At 44.0% G+C, this 20658-nt stretch overlaps 1 protein-coding gene across 1 annotated transcript; it reads right to left on the reverse strand.

The window, feature by feature from the left end:
* Positions 1–191: 191 nt before the first annotated feature.
* On the reverse strand, positions 192–20615 carry CPAP (centrosome assembly and centriole elongation protein). The gene is made up of 17 exons (XM_077341640.1): positions 20513–20615; positions 19840–20325; positions 17244–17367; positions 15976–16245; positions 14904–15027; positions 14581–14686; positions 12440–14030; positions 11242–11371; positions 9962–10127; positions 7896–8141; positions 6652–6751; positions 4641–4750; positions 3300–3401; positions 2151–2291; positions 1984–2068; positions 965–1085; positions 192–523 (listed from the first exon to the last, which is right to left on the reverse strand). The coding sequence occupies exons 2-17, from the start codon at positions 20251–20253 to the stop codon at positions 310–312; spliced, it is 4044 nt and encodes a 1347-aa protein (XP_077197755.1). The 5' UTR covers positions 20254–20325; positions 20513–20615; the 3' UTR covers positions 192–309.
* Between the last annotated feature and the right edge of the window lie 43 nt (positions 20616–20658).

A 20658-nucleotide genomic window follows, 5' to 3' on the forward strand; every position in this document is an offset into this window, starting at 1 on the left:
CTACAATGTGGGAGAGGGAGGCGTTATAGGTGTGCCCTGGGGCTTGCACACAGGACATTCCTCTCTAGCAAGGCCTGTCAGAATATTCCAGCCCTAGGGCTGCAGCATACCTGGGCTGTAAGGATGAATGTGAATGACTAAAGAACTGGTTTGACAGGCTGGTACACAGACCCCCATTCAAAACAAATATGTTATGAAGAGAAAAACAAATGTATTTTATAATTATGTACAAAGAAATACAGAATTTTTACATATTTTTTCAACACATAGATTAGGAAGTGCCAGTAAGAAAATATGGAATGTAATCAATCAATGGGAAGTAACTGTCATTTGTGGGAAAGTGTCCATTATAACTTTGCCGTCCTTATCTTTAACTCTTACTCGACCAGAGGCATACTTTGTTTCCTGACATCCATTGGCGTATATGGTCTTGGTGGTGCCATCGGGATACTTGCGCCTCTTGAAGTGTGCTGTGTGTAGTTCTTCTTGCCCATTGTTGAATTCTATAGTCTTGCTTCCATCCCTTAATAAAAATACAGGAAGCAGTCTTAATACAGTTTCCTGCTAAATGTTATTAAAAGCAGATGGCCTTTACAAGAGAAGAGCAAACTTGATTATTCATCTGAATAACATAACCCTTTTTTAGATAAAAGAGACTGCCTGGTAGAGGAAGGCAATTGGGGTCTCCCTGCTTTTAGTGCATGGGTCCAGGAATCCTGATGACCACAGGACGGTTCCCTACTGCTACAATTGTGCAAAAGAAATAGAGTATAAAAGTCCAGCCCTTAATTATGAGCTCAAGCCCCCTATCCCACACACACCTATCTGAATCCCCGTGGTAGCCAAAGAGGAAGAGGAAAGAGAGCAGGAAGGCAAGCTACACTGGCAGTACTGCAGCTTAACTCTGTAAATGAGTTGTGTACTACAATGCAACAGGATGCAGGATAAATTAAGGCAACCTTACTGTTGAATGCGAATAATGGTGCCATCGGGGAAAATGTGTTCTTCTTGCCCATCTGGTAATATGTTTTTTACAGTTTGATCTGGGAACACAATCTCTTTCCTTCCATCTGGAAAATACTTTTCTGCAATAATGATCACAAGGAATGTCAGCATTCAGTGTTTTTATGCAATGAAGCATCACTTATAAGGACACGTTAACACTGTCCAGTTCAGTTCAGGGCATGCAAGTTAAAAGCATAAAACATTCTAATTGTCACTGCTAATTAGTAAGGGGGGGGTTCCTAGAGTTTTTGGAGCAGTTCTTTCCTCAGTCTCCAGCAGTGAGGCCAGCACTTCTTGGTGGTATTTTGGGCCTGGTGAGGAACAGCTCTGTCTTGTAGGCCCTGTGGAACTGATTTAAGGTCCCACAGGGCCTTCATGTTTTTAGGCAAAGTGTTCCTCCAGGCTGGGGCCAAGAATCCTAAGCAGGTGTAGATCTGAAGATCTTAATTCTTTCTGGAGCATATAATGGAAAAGCTGGTCCTGTAGGGCTTTGAAAATTAGCACCAATATTTTGACTGGAGCCAATGCAGTTTGGAGAGCACTGGTGTCAAATGTGTCCTCCATTGAGTTCCTGTAAGGATTTTGGGCAGCTGCGTTTTGAACCAGTTCAAGTTGCTGGAGCAGTCTCAAGGGAAGTCCTGCAAACATCAAGTTGCAGAAATCTAATCTAGAGGTGACCACTGGCTAGGTCTGAAGCCAAGAGAGAGGGTGCAAGCTTTACAAGTTAACTAGAAGCAAGAATGTGGTACTGTGGTTACAATGCCAAGACTGGAATCTGGGAAGCCCTACTCTGCCATGGAAGCTTGTCATGTGTCCTTGGGACAGTTGCACATATCCCTGCTCCCCTCCATTACCTACACAACAGCTCTATGAGGTAGGTTAGGCAAAAAAAAAACAAAGCTACTTCAGGTCAGCATTAGGCAGGAAAAAAGTGACACAAATAGAAGGAATGAATAAGGGAAAGGTCACACTGTTTACCTATTTGTCCATTAGAGAAGTGGAGGACATCTAAGCCTGTGGGGTAGGTGGTGTGGGTTGTCTTTGCATCTGCATAATAGTAAATCTGAAGAGAGTTCAGAAGACTGCCATTAATAGGAGCATCTTGCCATATATGAAGCCACAGTTACAGCCTGCTGGCCACCTACCACTCGCTGGTCTTCTAGAACTTGTTTTATATCTCCGTTGAAGAAGGTTACGGTAGTGGTCTTTCCGTCGCAGCTCACTTCTTTCCGTGTGCCGTTCGGGAAGACAATAAGGTGGCTACCATCCTTTAAAATCCTTTCAACCTATTAAAAAAAAACAAGGAAATTCTTAAACCACTCTTGCCTGCTGGCCTGAAGTATCTGAAGAGACTGCTCCCAAGTACAAATTGCCTACTGGAGATCCCCAAAATTTTTGAGTCCATGAGCATCTTTGGAATTTTGACACACCTTGGTGGATACAGGCACAAAATCACTGCCGCAGTTTGCCTTCAGTCACCCAGTAGAGATCCTTGTGCTATTGTGTAAGCTGCTGACACAACAGTGTTTTAAAATATGCACCCAATCAAACCTCTAAAAGGCCAGTCAGAAGCCTTAATGGGCAAAAACCCCACTCACTTCCTTGGCAAGCATGCGGAAAGCTGTCATGGCTACTGTGATGCCCACAGGCATAAATTAAAGGCTACATCCAGTGGTACACACACCTACAGAACTGCTATCCAATCTTCATATGGTAGAAAATTCACCTCTTGAGGTCCACAGTATGAGGCACAACTTCACAAATCTACTGAGGCCTGGTTTAGACATACCTCAAGCATTGTAGGAACTGTGTGGGATCCAGTCATCCTGACAAGAAGCCCTGGTTCACACTGAAATTTCTATCAAAATAGGGAAGGGTGCAGAAGCCTTAGACTAGTGATCCCCAACCTGTGGGCTGTGGACCACATGTGGTCTGTCAACTAATTGGAGGTGGGCCGCAAAGGATGCCTTCTTGTAGCTTAACAGGAACTAAGGACTAAATTCCGTGCGCTAGAATAGAATGGAACTTGGAGAAAATACCACTGGAAAATCTCGGAAAAGGCTTACACATTTTTTAGTTGTTGACACCAGAAAGCCGCTATACTTTAAGTTACAAAGATTGTGCAAACCAGTAGAAACTTTGGGTTCAAAAATAGGACATACCCTGCCAAGCACTTTGGGTACTAGCAGCTTCCAGGAGCCCATTTGTTGTGCAAAATGGAAAGAAGCAATACTGTCACCCAATAATGCATTTCAGAATCACTACAATGGGAAGGGCCGCTGTCTCTCTCTCACCTTTCCGTTAGGATGACTAGCTTCACTTTCTACTTCTTCAGAATCCATGTAGGCAGGAGTTGCTGAACTTGAGGTTTCAACAGCCGTAATACCAGGAAAATTCTGATGGAGGGAAGTAATTACTATTGAATATCATAAGAAGCAAAATAACCTTCCTGTGAGACATTAAGTGACCACAATACACTTGGAGATCCATTCAACTTGGCAGGGATGTTAGAATCTCCCTTTCTGTAGCAGCTCATCTACCAGGAAGCCCTGTGCATCTCTGGTTCATAGTCAATTCACATGCAGCACTTGCCTAATGTGAATCAAGTGTACATCCAGGAAGACTCCCATGTGCACTGCAAGGCAAGTTTGGCAGTGGTAAGAAAGTCACACTTCAAGGGTATCTGTGTGTTATTTGTGATCTTTGTACCTTAGGAATCCCCAAGAAGTTTTGGGGTGTCTCAGAGCACTGAAAACTACAGTACATGGCCAAATGTATTCATTTGTTTGATTTTTATACCGCCCCCTCACTTGGCGTTTTGGGGCGGTGCCACCTATTTGGTGCTTCTTGCCCTACCAAATGCAGTGCACACTATTGTATGGAAGAGAAGTAGAATCCCTTAAGTCTTTTATTCCATAAGTTTAGCTCACTTATTTGGAATGGATCAACACAGAGTAACTAGAAATCAATGGTTTCTCCTCCAATTGAAACCAAGCCATCACCTGTCCATGTTCTGCAGTTGAATAAAGGAAGCCAGAAGCATAACAGAGCCCTGGCAATCCCTTCCCCCCCAAAAAAAAATATTTAGGAAAGAGCAATATAGAAACTCATTTTAAGGCAGCCACTATAACCTTGTTGAATATTAATTCTACACACATTTTCTCTACCTCAGCTAGGAGGTCTGTCTAGAGCAGCCTTTCTCAACATTTTTACCATTGAGAAACCCCTGAAACATTCTTCAGACTTTGAGAAACCCCAAAAGTTGTTCAATCATGCAGAATATGGTTGGGAAGGATAGCTGTGTACCCGGCCACTCAGGACCCCTACTCTTCCCACCCCCTCCAGACCCCTCATTGGCCATTTTGGGAGGAGAGGGTGGGCATATCCTCTGATAAATGTTTAATTTAAAATATATAGTTTAATTAATTAATTCCCACCCATTCAGGAAACCCAGGGCTGTTTCACGAAAGCCTGATCTAGAGGTAAAGGTAAATCCTACAGCAAAACAAATCATTAAGCTACTCCTTCAACCTACAGTAGAAACATTGTTATTTAATACACAGATTATAGACAGTGGCTTCAAAGTAGTCTCAGTGCTCTCTCAAATCAGGAAAGGAGGGGTAAGAGTAACTTACTTTACTTGTTACCATAAAAGTCTTGGAAGAATCTTCATGGGTCATTGCTGGGTTGTCCAAGTAACTATCATTAGGTACAACCGCTAACTTAGATCTTGAAGAATGTCTCCCTGTTTCAAGAGGAAATTTAAAGGTTTTGGATTTCTTAGGCAATAGGCTCAAAATAGGTTACTGTGTATACAACATATACAGATTATCTGAAGGATCTTTCCAGCCAGATGTATCTACCCAACCTCTTAGATGCCTTGAATGTTTCTATGGATAGGTTTAGCTTTACCTTCATTCCTTAATTTTAACCATTATTGCAGTCTTAAAGGATTGACTGCTAAGGTTGGCATTAGTCAGTTACTGCTTAACTAATTAAGATTTTTGGTATTTTTTAAAGATTAAAAATGTTAATTTCAAGATTTCCATGCCAATTCCTTTCTTTTTACGGCTGAGTCATAGTTCAAATACATTCAATGATTTGAACCCTATAAATAGAACCACGCAGCATGGATTTACCTCAGCTTACAAGTAGAATATGTAAGGGAACGAAGTTGAAAACCTGTGGGAAACTACTGAAACAAGTAATTCTAATTTAGGTGTGGATCAGCCAGAAAGCTCTTGAACTTAGAGTTAAGAGGAAAGAACCTTGTAATATAGATGAGCCACCTTTATTTCTTGCTCTACCTGGCACTGCGTATTGGGGGAGTGGCTGACCATCTGCTTTGTATGTAGCTTTTCCCAAGTTCAGCCCCCAACATCTTCAGCTAGAAGAAAGATGCAGCAGATGGTGTAAAAGACCTCTACCGGAGAGTTGCGGCTTGTTAGAGTAGAAGGCAATAACCTTGCCTGCCCAATGGCTGACTCAGGACTAGATAGATATGTTCGTACACTCGTAAAAGACTTAACAGAAGGAAAGACTTCTGCCTGAAACTCTGGAAATCTGCTGATGGACTAGGATCACTAATCTAGTTCACTAGTGGGCAGTTTTATTATTTCCTCCAATTAGGAAAGCTAGGGAAAAGCTACGGTTTTATGGTTCTGAGTCCTTCGCATTATCCTTAAAATACAAATCAATCACTACTTCGTTGCCATGACAACTCCATCTCAAAACCGTTTCTCTGACATCTTCCAGTTCTGCGTCACTAAAGGAGAGCAAGAAGTCAAGTTGAAAGGGTAACTAATTCCTCCCGTAAGTTATGATAGTCTTACAATGAAAATGTTAATTATGTTAAATCCTTGGTTCCTAAGTAGGCCTCATTATTAAAGAGAGAGAGTGTTAATAGGCAGCTTAAGTCAATGAAAGCTATAAATGAAGATATAATATTCAGTACTCCTGACCAAGGGTTTACCAAATAGCCACTCACTCCCCATCATAGTAAGTAAGTCAGTGACCTGCTGTAGCCTTCGAAACTAGTCAATTTGTCAGTGCTGTGTCATGCTTAAAAAACTGTAGCCTTTCAATCTTTAATTAGCATCTGGAGTAAGCCACTGTGGGACTATCCAGTTATAAATCCAGTAAAACTGGGGGGGGGGGGGAAGATCAAAATAAGAACTGCATGACAGAAATATTTCAATACCTTTTCAAATAGACCTATCAGAGAACTAGATCTTGTAATGTTTATATCATAGAATCCTAGAATCATAGAGTTCGAAGGGGCCATACAGGCCATCTAGTCCAACCTCCTGCTCAACGCAGGATCAGCCCTAAGCATCCTAAAGCAAAAATAAATCCTATATCACTGTTTACAAGGATGCAATCTCAAAATTTAGAGTGGACTATCCACTTCCTTCTAAAATACTGGCTCAAAGATGAAGTATGCAAAGGGAAAAAAGATGTTTCTTCACCTGTTTTGTCTGTGGGCCTGTCCTTGTAACCTGAGTAATGAAGAATTTTCAAAGGAAGTCTCTATGGAGTAACTAGTACTGAGAATCCATGATTCTGAAGCAGCCCTTGTAAAAGAATTACAAGCCAAGACTTGCCACTGAAAGGGGAAATCTACAAATCTAGAAATCGCCTTCATACCTTCAAGGGGCAAATCACTTTTCCCATTTGCTTTGCTGCTCTTCTCTGCTTGAGGTTCCGAAGACACATTCTGACTCTTCTCCGATATAGCTGGTACATGCTGGGGGGGAAAAAAGTGTTTTCAGAACTCCTTCAAAATATGTCATCCCTTCTATGACAGCTCAGTCGTGGAAGGCAGGACTGGCCATACAAGTTTTCTTGGGCAGAGAGTTGTAATGGAACAGTGCTCTATACTTAGGGGAGGGGCTCTGTAGCAGAGCATCTGGTTGACATGCAGAAGGTCCCAGGTTCAATCCCTGGCATCTCCAGTTAAAAGGATCAGGTAGGAGATGCTGGGAAGGACCCCTACCCAAGACCCTGGAGAGCTGCTGCCAGCCAGAGCAGACAGTACTGATTTTATGAACCATTGGTCTGATTCAATATAAGACAGATGTGTGTATTTGATCACCTCCTATTCTCTTTCACAGCGGCCAAATCTTCAAAACAAAGTTCTCTATTAATGTGTTTAAAGCAGCAGACCGACAAGGAGGAAGTTTATCAGCAGTGAAAGGAATGAGACAATCTTCCTCCCTTCCCAGGTTGCATCCATATTCTTTGCAGAAACCTTCATGGGCAGATGAAGATCTGGCCACAACCAACCCAAAAATCCAAGAGACACCAGAAATAGGAAACACCAACAGCAGTGCACTGAGCAAGGGGAGTATAATCACATTAATAAAATGAGTTCATGAACTCTTAATTCTCTCATAATAACCTCTAATCAAAGTCTTAGAAAGCCAAGGCATTCTGAAATAGAGTGTGACTCCTCCCACCCCGCCCATCTGGATAACAGCAGGACATACATGAACAGATTGGCAGGTAACCCTAGAAGGCAACTGCAAGTACACCACAGAGCAATATAAAAATCGCAGGAAATGGGAGAGCTTGTTAATCAAGACCTTGCGGTAGTAAAGCTCTTTTCTTTCAACTTCAGTCACCCCCGTTTCCATTTATTTGCTCCCCAAAGATCAGCCACGCCCACGCTCACCTGGGCAAAGGCACGGTCTTTGAAGAGCCAAGAGTATTTTAAAGTTAAGCCAGCCGGGATCTCGGCAGAACCAAGACACGGCAGTTGACTGGGCAGTTTGGTTTTCATTCAATCATCCCTCTGGGGCAACTTTCAGGCTCCTGCTGCGCCACAAGGAAGTGAATGGCAGCGTATTTATTCCCCAGTCAACTGGAAAGGGCATCGAAAGAGAACTTACTGCAACCTCTGCCGCTCTCTTGGAATAGACCCCACAACTGTCTGCTTTCCTGTTGTTTGCAGCTTCTCTCTCTCTTTTCCAGGCTTCCAAACGAAACCTTTCCATGATTTTGATCTCTTCCCGCAGTTCCATATTGTCTCTGGTTAAAGCTTCTATCTGGTCTCTCAGACGCATGTGAGTGGTGGACCACTTTGCTTCCCTTTGCTTCAAATCTTCCTGCAAGGTTGCCACCTGCTGTTTCAGAGCCTTAATTAAAGGGAAAAATTGGTATGTAAGCTATTTATTCTCCTGTAACATTGGGACATACCACCTGAAGGGGAGGCACCTTCTATCAAAACAGCATACAGACTATCCAAATCAGCCTGGTATCTGTTTATGGCGAGCTTCCTCTCACCAAGAGTCAACAATGCACTCGCTTAACACTGACTTGTGGGCTCCAATTTTACTAAAGGATCAGGAAATGTGGAGCAATACCACAGAAAAGCAAATACAAAATTAGGGTGGGGGATTCTTTCAAAGCAAGTGTGACAGCAGAGGGAGAACAGAGGAACAATGAAGGCAGGTATGGACCTGTGTGAAAGGAGGGAGGGTTGATTTCTCTCATGGCTTTACAACCTCCCTTTGGGGGTTGAATGACCTTTTCACAGGGGTCGTAGCAGGGCAAGCAGCTTGGCCGGGGGGGGGGGAGCCATCCGCACAACAGCCTTGCGGGGTAAATCGAGATAGAGCGTTCGTCTGTCTGGAGCAGCAGAAAAGAGCAAGATCAGCATGGTGGGACAAGAGGCAGAACTGAACTGAGAAACCCCAGGAAAAAAAACAATTTATATACAGCCATGAACAATGGATCTTCACGCCATTGGTCAGTTTCGGTTTAATTTCTGTGAAAGAACACTTGCATAATTTTATGGTTGGGGTCACCATAACATGAGGAACTGTATTAAAGGGTCGCGGCATCAGGAAGGTTGAGAACGACTACTTTACAAGGTGGTATAATGCAGGTGGGACGGGGGACTGTAGGACGGTAACAATAGAAGCAGGAGGATTCCCAAACCTCAAGGGACTGGGGAGCAGAGGGAGGAAATCCCATTGTTACCCAAAGTGCAATTTCATAGCAATATCTCCCAAGATATTGTTGAATAACAGAGGTCTAAACTAGGCCCATTACAAACTCCCACTTGTTTTATTGTTTTTTTAAACTAAAAAAAAAAACCTTGGAGGGAAGGACATGATGCAGATTGTGGCCAGGGCACTGTAGAGGGTGTTCACAATGTTTTCTCCGGTGCAAGATTCATACATACAACTCCTATTTTCTCTGCAGAGGAAACATTACTGGTATGTACTCTGCCTATGGTGCAGATTGGGGGGGGGGTTATATCCGAAAACAACGGGGGTGGAAGAACAAACCCCCTCCTTCTCAAGTACTGTGAGCTTGATCCAAATCTCTACACCCAGTGCCTATTAACCTTTAAAAAATGAATTAATTGCTTACAGTCACGTCTAGCAGCGTCAGAAAGAGCAATGCTTTAAGACATGGAAAGGCATGGGGTTTGTGCCCCTTTTGAAAAGTCAAAGGTTGGAATACAGAGAGGACTGGCGCTGTATTCAGTTCACTTCCCCCTACACTCTGAAGCTAGAGGTTCCTCACAAAAAGGGACAGGTCAGTAAACAAAGCAAGCAGAAAACCAGGGCTTGTGCACAAACCAGGATTTTTCATCAACATCTGGTAGCTCAACCAGAGCTGGTTCCGTGAATCAGGATTTAAGCTATTATCTGTGATGTCTGAATGCAGCTGGAGTAAACACCCAACTTTCCAGCACTTTAATCTTTTGAACTGGTAGCAAGGCAGGTTGGATAGTAGTTCTGTACAACATCAGCCAACTCAATTTTTAATTAAAGGGGGGGGAGGAGGAATTATGTTCAAGACATACTTTATCCAGGTTATCAACACGGATATTTCCCATTTTGTGGTTAAAGAAGTCCCACCTTAAAGACATGGATTTAACATTTGGTGGGTATGTTCTTGTAGAGCTCTCTCAGTCGTTTACAGGCTTCCCCCCTGTGTTTACCTGAATTTCATCACGCTCTTTTTTATCTGGAATAGCTCTGGCCGCCAGTGTATACTTCTCAAAAACTTTACGTTCTTTTTGCAGTTTTCTCATTTCCTCTTTTTTCATTTCTTCTATTTGAGCCAGTTCTTTTGCTTTCTGTTGTTCGAAGTTGCCAATTTCTTTCCTGAAATTTAACTGCATGTTAAATGCAGTTTAAATGCAGATTCTCATGCATCTTCCAAGTGTAAACTATTCCTCTTTCAAAATATGTGTGATATGACTTGTTACCCCCTAGGAATTTTACCAATCTAATATTTTCAAAGCCCTCCTGGGCCTGATTTCTGAAACTCCTTACGATGCTAGAACATCCTTTTAATATCAATACATGATTTAGGTAATTGAGAATCAGTCAGAAATGTCTTCAGAAATCATTCATAGTACTAAAACCTGGAGATTGATAGATAAGAATTTCAGCCCAAGCTTAGTTGGAGATGAGAGGGCATGGCAGGCGGGCAGGAGGGCAGTGAGTACTGGCCTTGGCTTCAACCATATGCCTGGTGGGAAAGTGCCAGGCGTACTTCTCCAGGGCCAAGGATCACCAATCTGTTGGCACAAGCTGAGTAGAGCACTCTTCAAGGGTCAAACTAAAATGCACAGGATATGGACATAATTTAGTTGTCGAAAGTCAATTCCACCAATTAGAAATTGAGAAATTGCCCTAAGAAAATACTATTTGACTACATCTATAGATTGTAGGTGCAGAGTGGTAAGCGGCAGAAATGCTGTCTGAAGCTTTCTGTCCATGAGGTTGGGAGTTCGATCCCAGCAGCCGGCTCAAGGTTGACTCAGCCTTCCATCCTTCCGAGGTTGGTAAAATGAGTACCCAGCTTGCTTGCTGGGGGGTAAACGGTAATGACTGGGGAAGGCACTGGCAAGGCCACCCTGTATTGAGTCTGCCATGAACACGCTGGAGGGCATCACCCCAAGGGTCAGACATGACTCGGTGATTGCACAGGGGATACCTTTACCAATAGATTGTAAATAAAATTTAGATATTTCTGGCTAAGCATGTCATTGTTGTGGGTCACTGTCCCATCTATGCAAAAATTACAGAGTAATTCGATGGCAACTCACCTGAGGGTTGGATAACATACACCATATTTAGATTTGGGTAGGTTTGACTACGGTCCCAGCATGGTCCCAATACTGCCCTGTATCCTGCCACGCCACTAAGCCAAGTTCAAAGCCTACCTTCTGCTTAAGTGGGTCTTCCACCGAATTAAGTCAAAGGAAGTTACCTGAGATTTTCCAAAGAACTCTCACTCTCTTTTCGAAGTTTTGCTAGAGATGCATTCTCCATCCTGAACCTTTCGATTTCTGTCTCCAGTTCAACGAGCTTCTCTCTCAACAGCTGGGATCGAGCAGTGTCTAACAGGGGACAGATGGGAGGAGGGGCAGGGGAGGTAAATAAATCACTCCGAAGGCACTGTAGTATTAGGAGAGGAAGATGATAATAACAGGTTACATTAACGCATTAATTTAAAGGAAGGCAAGAGTCACTGGGAGAGAGTAGTTAGGAAAAGCTGAAGGCAACAGGAAAAGAGGAAAACCCCACAGGAGATGGATTGGTTCAGTAAAGGAAGCCACAGCAAACACTCCTTTGCAATACCAAAACAAGGATGTTGACAACAGGATGTTTTGAGAACAATTCATAGGTTCACCAGGAGTCAGAGGTGACGACAGTTCTTAACACACTCATTAACGCAAATGCCTAGATCAGGGGTAGTCAACCTGTGGTCATCCAGATGTCCACGGACTACAAATGCTGGACATCTGAAGGACCACAGGTTGACTACCCCTGGCCTAGATAACAGCAGAGTAGCCACAAAACACACAAGGTGAATAGTTAGCAACAGGCTGTTCCCACTAAAGAAAGCCAGACCGGATACAGAAATATCAGAGGGGATCCCCTCCTGCACTGGGCACTCGTGATCCTTCTCAAATCCATATATCATTTTGACAAAGATCACTATTTTAATAAACCCTCCCATGAACCTAAATGGGAAGCAGATGCAGCTGCGTATATTGCCTCAATCCCCCTCAACCGTTCCCCTCCTGCCACTCTATCAGGTTTGTAAGCTACTTGGGAGTACGGATCACCTTGCCAAGGAAAGAAAAAGCCAGGAAGCGGATGGTAAAAAGATAAAAGCCATTTTGTTTACATGTGCTGTGTTTTACTACTTCTGCATACAAATGTCTCCATTTCAAACCATTACATCAATATTTAAAAGCATGCACACAACTGCTATAAGGCAATCAACTTTTAACACTATCTAAAACCCTCAACCAAATATAGGCTTTCCTCGGCTGGCCATTTAGCATAAGAAACAGCAAGTCAGTATCATTTTTAGAGAATACCTTTTTGAATACACATTCATACAGTCTAGGTCGGGTGGGGGAGGGATGCACAATGTTCAATTTCTTACTCTTGCTTACCTGCTGGTTCTCCCTGACCCATGTTGGGCTTAGTCTCTGGCCTCTGTTGCACATCTCCCTTTGGTTTCAGCCTCAGAGAAGGAAAGAGCTTCAGCATCAGGTCAGTTGTGGGGGGTGCGGTGACCTCGCTATCTGCCACACTCGCCTGGGTCAGAGCATCCCCCTTCTTCATTGTCGCAACCTTCCGCTTTATCGCTTTATCGGAGAAGAACGCCTCACTCCAAGCGGAACAATCGGTGGACGGTGATGCTTTAATAGCCACGTCAACACTTGGCACTTGGGCACACAGTCTCCCATGCTCTTCAAAGTCAGACCATGATTGTTCGTCATCAAACTCAACCTTATTTCTATTCGCATGGCATACGCTCTGAGATTCAGGGGCTTCGTCGGCAATTATCTCACTAGATTGGCTGCTAGTAAAATCTTTTCCCAGCAAATCAAGATTGGCACCCCTGCTCGTGCCTCTGTCTTGCCCTCTGCACTCAGAGTATTCTGGACTATCGCCTCGGTTATTCAAAGCAAGCCCTTTGGCTTCCTCTCCAGCGGGTTTTATGGTCGTTTCAAATTCTTCCTCCGAGTCAGAACTTGTTCTGCTGCTTCCATCAGAGTTGTCCTCATCCCACCCTGTATTTCTACAATCTTGAAATTGAGTGGTGGGGAAAGTCCAAAGCATTTCAGTGTCAGTTTGATTTAGATGACCCTTCAGGATGACAGGGGCCTGTGATTCAGCAGCTGGGCCTTTATCCCTCTCCTTGCTAATTTGTTGGGAAGGAAAGTCTTCTTGCTTATGCACATCTGTAACATCCAGCGCGACCAACCTATGCTGTGACTGCTCTGACTTGATGGGAGTAGAAGACATTCTGTGTCCAGTGGAAACCTGCTGCCCATGATCCAAGATCTTTAGGATAAGGGAGGAATTGCTAGCAAAAGATATTTCATCAGCAGCTTGCTCCAGAAACAAAAATTCGTCCAGTTCAATTTTTTCTTTTTCCTTATCAGCATCCCAGTTTTCCAACTTCTTCTGGAAAGAGAGTTCAAACGAGAGCTCTGAGTCTTTTTCGGAGCGATCTGTGGGACCTTTGGGATGCGAGAGCGCTTGGGTCGAATCTGTTGCCATCTGCTGAGTTTCCCCCAATGGCTTGCTGCTTGCTTCGTTCAGCTTTGCATGTTCTATTAAATTTTCTTTATTTCTCTCTGACCCAACAGAGTCCCTCAATGGTCCGACTTTCTTTTCACTGGGGTTCTGCCTTGTAGACAGAGGAATACCATTCCTGCTGACATTTCTCTGCGTTGCTGTTTTCTGAGCAGGAGGAGCAGATCCCTTCTTCAGCTTAGTGACCTGGTTACTCTTTTTAGGCACAAAATGATCTGAAACATGCTCCTTATTTAGGGGAGCGACTTTCCTATGAAGCTGCAGCTTGTCTGCTTTTACTGCGTGGCTGGCTTCCGAAGCATTTGGATAAACAATCATTTTGCTCTCTTTTTGCTTCGCCACTTTAGATTTGGCACTAGTAAATCTAGTTAGGCCTTCACCTCGTTTTAGAAAGGGTCGCTTGGGTACTGCTTGCTGAAAAGCTGATCTTCCAACATCCTAAAATAAAGTAATAAACCCCATGTTCACATGTTTTCAAAGCAAATGTATTTATTTGGCGTCACCCATCTGCAGAAGCAAAGAAAGTGGACCTCTCCACATTCCCTGCCTTCCAGCTATCTTCACCGGCCTCGGGACAATGTATTCCTGTGGCCGTGAAACCCCCATGGCCACGTAGGCTGGGAGATTGCAGTGGGGAAAATGGAAACTACAGAAAGGAGGGGTTTGCCTCTTTTCCTGTCACCACTGCTGCCTCCTGACCAATGTGACTATGCAGGTCCCATACCCTCCCCCCTGGCCTAGGGGAACTTTTGCAGGGTCAGAAAGGACTGACAAATATGGGAAAGTTCCAAAACTGTCGGTATCGTCTGCTGATTGACTGCTGAATCAATATGAAGAGAATGATGTACCACCCAAAACCTTTTGAGGAAATCGATACTGCATCTACCAAAGTGAGAATGCCATGATTCAAGGCTTAACTTAGTGACTGTGACAGCAGGACATTTCATATGTTGTTGGGGGAAAACACCAAAACAGTAGTATCTTTAACCTTTCTATTTCCCTTTTGGCTAATCCGCTGTTCTTCCAATCGTATCTGTTCTTCTAGCAATTCTTCAAATGTCAATTTTCTCTCTTTAACAGTAGTAGGAATGGGCCTGTTTCAAGAGATCAAAAATTTAATTGTCAAATCTTGCAGTAAAATACATTTAAAAAAAAAAAGGCCTTAAAATTTTCCCGTTGGTTTCATTTAGGCATGATCTCAGTTTCGCTGTTTCTAAAAGCACATTATCTTCCCTTACAGGTTTACTTCACTTGAGCCTACTACATATGCACAATATAAAGACACCTTTTTGCATGCAAAACCTCACTCACCTTTCCTCAGTACTGAGAATTTCCAAGCTCCTCGAAGCAGTCTCTACATTTCCTGGGCTTTCACCTTTACTGCTACCATCTTTACTTCTTCCCAGATTTGGTTCTGGGGACATACTGCTGCATTCTATGAAATTAAGACAACTGACATTCTGTGATCACCCATAGGAGAAAGACAAGTGAATGAAGAAGATACAAGAATTGGGTTGGGAAGCAAGTGGAGAAATTCATACAGATGTCCCTTTTTAAGCTACTCCTAGCAACAAAGACTCACAACTGCCCTCTAGAGAGGTTCTAACAAATTCTCCTGCTTTAGCAGTGCAGATATAGTACCTACAATTTAAAGGTTCACAAATGACTTCACCTGACACCATATACTTGCACATCTCAGTGCAGCTTTAACAGGAATCTGGATGTGACTTTTATCTGCACCTTTTGAGATGGGCAGTAATTGTTTGTGTCTCCTCTATTTATTTAATTTTTATACACACACACATGTCTAGAAAGAGTATTCTAGTTTTCCCTCTCAAATCCATTGTTCTTTTACAGAAATTTCCATTCAGTGGAAACTAGAAATCCACAAAAGGCTTCAGTTGTTCCTGGACAACTATACGCCAAATTCTTGGGAAACTAATCCAAGTCAGTTTAGCGTAACTTAATAGCTACTAGCATAGCTTAAGGCAAAGAATCGCCTGTCTCGGTCTCATCTCAAACATTATAACCTCTCTAGACAAGTCATACCCCTGAACGGATGGCGAAAATCTAAGAAACAGAAACTTAACATTCCGCTCATTATGGGCTCACTGTACACAGGGATAATAATGTGTACCCTTTTCCCCAGTGTACAAAGCACTTTGTGTCTCTTCTTAATAACCCCCATAACAATGCTGTAAAGGTAGTTCAGTCATTGGAGTATTCTTCTCCATTTCTTGGGGAAGGGCTAAATCTGGGATTTTAATCCATTGGTTTTAAATCTAAAATGTTTTAAATTGTAAGATGCCTTGAGCCCCAAGGAAAGGCCACAGGGGAAGCCAAAAAGAATTTCTAAAAATTAAAGAGATACAAACTGCTTTACCTGAAATGGAAATTTGGTCTGCAACCTCTAATTTGTTCTGCATTTCTAATAACTGATTCTCACAGGAAGGATCTCCAGAGAAAATTCCTTTTGATAGTTGGTCATCACTTAATATTTGCAGAGGATCCTTTTGTTCAGGGGGAAAAACGCAAGGCGGACTGTCCCGGGGAGCTCTGTTTCCAATGAGACACGGCGGGAAATAAGGTGCAGGGGACAAGCGAGCTGATTGACTATATTGTCGACCCATGTCATCTTCTGTTACAGCCACGCCTTGAACACAAAACAATTGATGTCCGTGAGATTTGCACACACCGCCTATGTGCATTCAGCCAATTACAGACATTTCAAAACTTCAAAATTTAAATGGTACATCTAGTAGTATTTATTTAGTTCACGCTTACACAGTACACTCTATGTGAAGTACTTTTCATTTTAGCTCCTATTCATCAAATGCAGATTTCTAGTCATAAGTACTACATCTCTTGTTGGAACCCAAAAGCAAAGCTGGTAACTAACTACATTCTACTACACGTGTCAGCGGCCCACTAAGAGCTCCACAAGATTGCCATCTTAGCTGCCTGCCGGACTCCACGCAGAGGAGACATCAGGCACCTGCCTGGCCATGGTTAGAATCGTACAGTTGGAAGGGGCCATACGGGCCATCAAGACCCAACCCCCTGCTCAATGCAGGATCAGCCTAAAGCATCCAGGACAAGTATCTGTCCAACAGCTGCTTGAAGACTGCCAGTGAGAGGGAGCCCACCACCTCCTTAGGTACCTGATTCCACTGCTGAGCTACTCCGACTGTGAAAATTTCCCCCCTGATATCTAGCCAATACTGTTCTACCTGTAGTTTAAGCCTGTTACTGCAGGTCCTATCCTTTGCTGCCAACAGGAACTCTCCCTGCCCTCCTCCAAGTGACAACCTTTCAAATACTTAACGAGAGCATTCATGTCCCCTCTCAACCTCCTTTACACCAAAGAACTTCCAGGTATCTTATCATTAAGCCAGAAACTCAAGGCTGCATATGTAGTCACCCTTCCATTTCATCTGCATAAGGTTGCCTGTAGTTAAGGCTCCCAACAGACCTGGGTAACGCCTATTGTGTCAGATTAGCAGAGGCAAAGTTCCCCAGACCTGTGGGCAACCTCACCTACAGACGACCTTGGGTCAGTCACCCCGTCTCTCAGGCTAATTTACCTTACCCCTAACCCGGCAGAAAAATTCATTTTTACAGGCCCCCTTTTGGTCCATCATTTCCACTTACTGGTGTGCACTTGTTGCTCAGAAACCAGGGAAAGTAGTTTCTGTTGTTCTTCCCTTAGCCTTTGAATTTGCTCCATTTGCTGTCTTTTTAGCTCTTCTTGCTTGAGCTGCTGCAGTCCTTTCAGCTTTTTGAACACAAAACAAGCATCAGCATAGCCAGCATAGTGCAAGACTTGTAAGAAACAGTACATGTAATAACACTGACATTTCAACAGATCCGAGGTTTTCTGTGTGCCATTTTACATGCCAAGAGTAATACATAATCAGACCCAGAGCCTGAGATCCTGGGCCAGTCAGTCTGTGATTTGCAGGATTTTTGTCACCTCCACTCTGAAATACAAGCCCAACTGTAGCATCAAAGCTGCTACTTCCTGCCAGCCCCCAAAGTGAGACTAAATTGTTGCATGAAGGTTTACATGACCAGGAGATCCAGCTGCTTCTGTTCACTGTCCGGGACACCACATTAAAGGAGCACAAGAACATCCGTTATCACAGTTGAAGCTACCACCTCCATAAGGTTGGTCTGCAAGCAGCTTTTGGAGAAGGCAAAGTCAAAAAGAACACGTTGAGGTTAGCAGTGCTTTCATTTGGATATACTCGCAAACTGTTATCCAAACAAAATGCCTGAACCTTCCGCCATTGGTGTCAAACCAGAAGCAGCGACACAAACCAAGATATTGGTGAAAAGGCCTCTTTGAATCTGCCTTGCAAGGAGAATGGCAATAAAAGGTATCCCCTGTGCAAGCACCGAGTCATGTCTGACCCTTGGGTGACGCCCTCTAGCGTTTTCATGGCAGACTCAATACGGGGTGGTTTGCCAGTGCCTTCCCCAGTCATTACCATTTACCCCCCAGCAAGCTGGGTACTCATTTTACCGACCTCGGAAGGATGGAAGGCTGAGTCAACCTTGAGCCGGCTGCTGGGATTGAACTCCCAACCTCATGGGCAAAGCTTTCAGGCGGCTGCCTTACCACTCTGCGCCACAAGAGGCTCTTAGAATGGCAATAAGAACCCACAAATATAGCACTAAACAAACAGAAGAAGACAAAGAAGTGTTGGGTTTTATGTACTACTTTTTTCTACCAGGAGGAGCCTCAAAGCGACTTACAGTCACCTTCTCTTTTCTCTCCTCACAACAGACACCCTTGTGAGGGAGGTGAGGCTGATATCATTGCTCGGTCAGAACAGCTTTATCAAGGCTGTGACAAGCCCAAGGTCACCCAGCTGGCTGCTTGTGAAGGAGTGGGGAATCAAACCCAGCTTGCCAGATTAAAAGCCACCACTACAGCAAGCTGGCAATTGTACTTGAACAAATCCAGTATTAGTATAATAAAGTGCATCTGAGATATAGGCACTTCAACAGTAACAATGCTTGCAGTGTTGCAAGCCCTTGGGTTGAGTCCCATGACACATGCCTGCATGCACAACAAGGGGAAGTGCAGAAATCACTCCTCGCTGCTTGCTTTCGTTAAGTCAAAACAATTGTGTCCCCATCGTGCAAGACAGAGTATTTTTGACCTAATTTCAAAGCCAAATAGAATGAAGCCTGTGTTGTATATTCCACTGCCCTATAAGTCAATTCATTCAAAGTTGTATTTAAGTATGCTATACTGCTGGATCTGATGAAGGGAGCTTTGACTCTCACTTGCTCATTCCTTAATCTTGTTGGGCTATAAGGCAGACTTGAATCCAGCTGTATTGCTGTAGACACTGCTTAACACAGAGACCTCCTCCTTTCTGCTTTATCTGTAAAATCTAACCCAGGCTTTCTCAACCAGGGTTTCATGAAACCCTGGGGTTTCTTGACAGCCCTGGAAGGGTTTCCCAAATCTATATTTCAAATTTGTTAAACATATATGGCCATATATGGTCATGCCAACCTTCCCCCCCCCCCCGCCCAAATGGCCACTAAGTGGCCTGGAGTGGCTCTGGGTAGACATGTACACAGCTATGCTTCCCAACCATATTCTTTACAGTCACACCATTTCTGGATTTTCTCAAAGCCTGGAGAAAGTTTCAAGGGTTCCTCAACTGTAAAAAGGTTAAGGAAGGCTGATCTAACCCCTTGAGCTGATACAGGCCATATTCCCTTTGATCAGAACTATATAGGATATTAAGCAAGACAGTTTCCTAATTATAAACAGGCCATGTCTCCTTGGCAGGTCTATACAGGTTGCAATCCACCCCATAGATGCACTTTACCAGTTGCACACCGTATAAATACATTTCACCAGTGACATACCAACATCCTCAGAGACAGTGGTAGTCAACCTGTGGTCCTCCAGATGTTCATGGACTACAATTCCCATGAGCCCCTGCCAGAAAATGCTGGCAGGAGCTCATGGGAATTGTAGCCCATGAACATCTGGAGGACCACAGGTTGACTACCCCTGCTCTGAGATATTCAAAACACTCCAATTTTTACAGCCCAGAAAGGCATCAAAAGCCTTTTAAAGTGTTTGTATCAAGCCATTTAAGGGCTCCATTCAGTTTAGTGGCAGACAAGTTGCACCCAGCCATTCTGTGAATTCACCCACCCACGTTTTCTTCCTTGACAGAAGCCATGCAAATGCCGTCCAATGTCCGCAAGTTTTTACCTGCTCGAGCTTCTGTGCAAGTGGCTCATTGCAACATCCCTCATGCATGTCATCCTGTCGACTACATTCAAAATCGTTTTGCAGGGCTTTGCTCGGGGCCGGAGCTTCTTTAGGCATTAGCAGTGGCTGCTTCTTGGACAACAGAACTGGGAAAGGCGCATCCAGCTGTTCTTCACACCCACTGCGAGACTCCAAGGTGTCTTCCCCGTGCAGAGAGTCTTCGCTCAAAGAGGCGCAGCTTGAACTGCGTAGGGAGCTCACTGCAAAACTCAAGGAGGCATTTCCAATATTAACGCCTCGAGCAGTTCTCAAACTAGGGAACGATGGATTTAATATGACTCCTGCCCGGGAAGGGTTCGACACCCAGTGAGCTGTTAAGTTTTCTTCCCAACTGAGATCTGCCGAGGTGGCCATCTGGAAAATCCAATTACTGTCCGAACTGTAACAGCTGGCAAGCCCCGGAATCTGGTAGCCGGCTTTTAATACCTGCATGAAGGGGAAAAGAAAATCTTACACGCAGCAGAATCCGCATTTCTATTGGAATATATTACAAGCACAGTTTCTTTCCACACCCAGCCGACGGAAACTTCAGATTTCCTTCCAACTGCAAGAAAGGAACTGCGAAGCATCACTCCTGCCCCTCCCCCGCATGCCTCCCGGCCCCTTCGCTCACCTGCCTCCGACCACCTCGCCGCTGGGCGACATCCGCCAGGGACGCTTTACAAACCTACCGCCATCCTCCGGGCTCCCAGCGCCACAGGCTGAACAATACCGGCCGCGATGCACCCTGGGAGTTGTAGTTTACCGCCGGCCTCGGCC

The sequence above is a fragment of the Paroedura picta genome, chromosome 6 (assembly GCF_049243985.1).
Source record: "Paroedura picta isolate Pp20150507F chromosome 6, Ppicta_v3.0, whole genome shotgun sequence".
NCBI lineage: Eukaryota > Metazoa > Chordata > Lepidosauria > Squamata > Gekkonidae > Paroedura > Paroedura picta.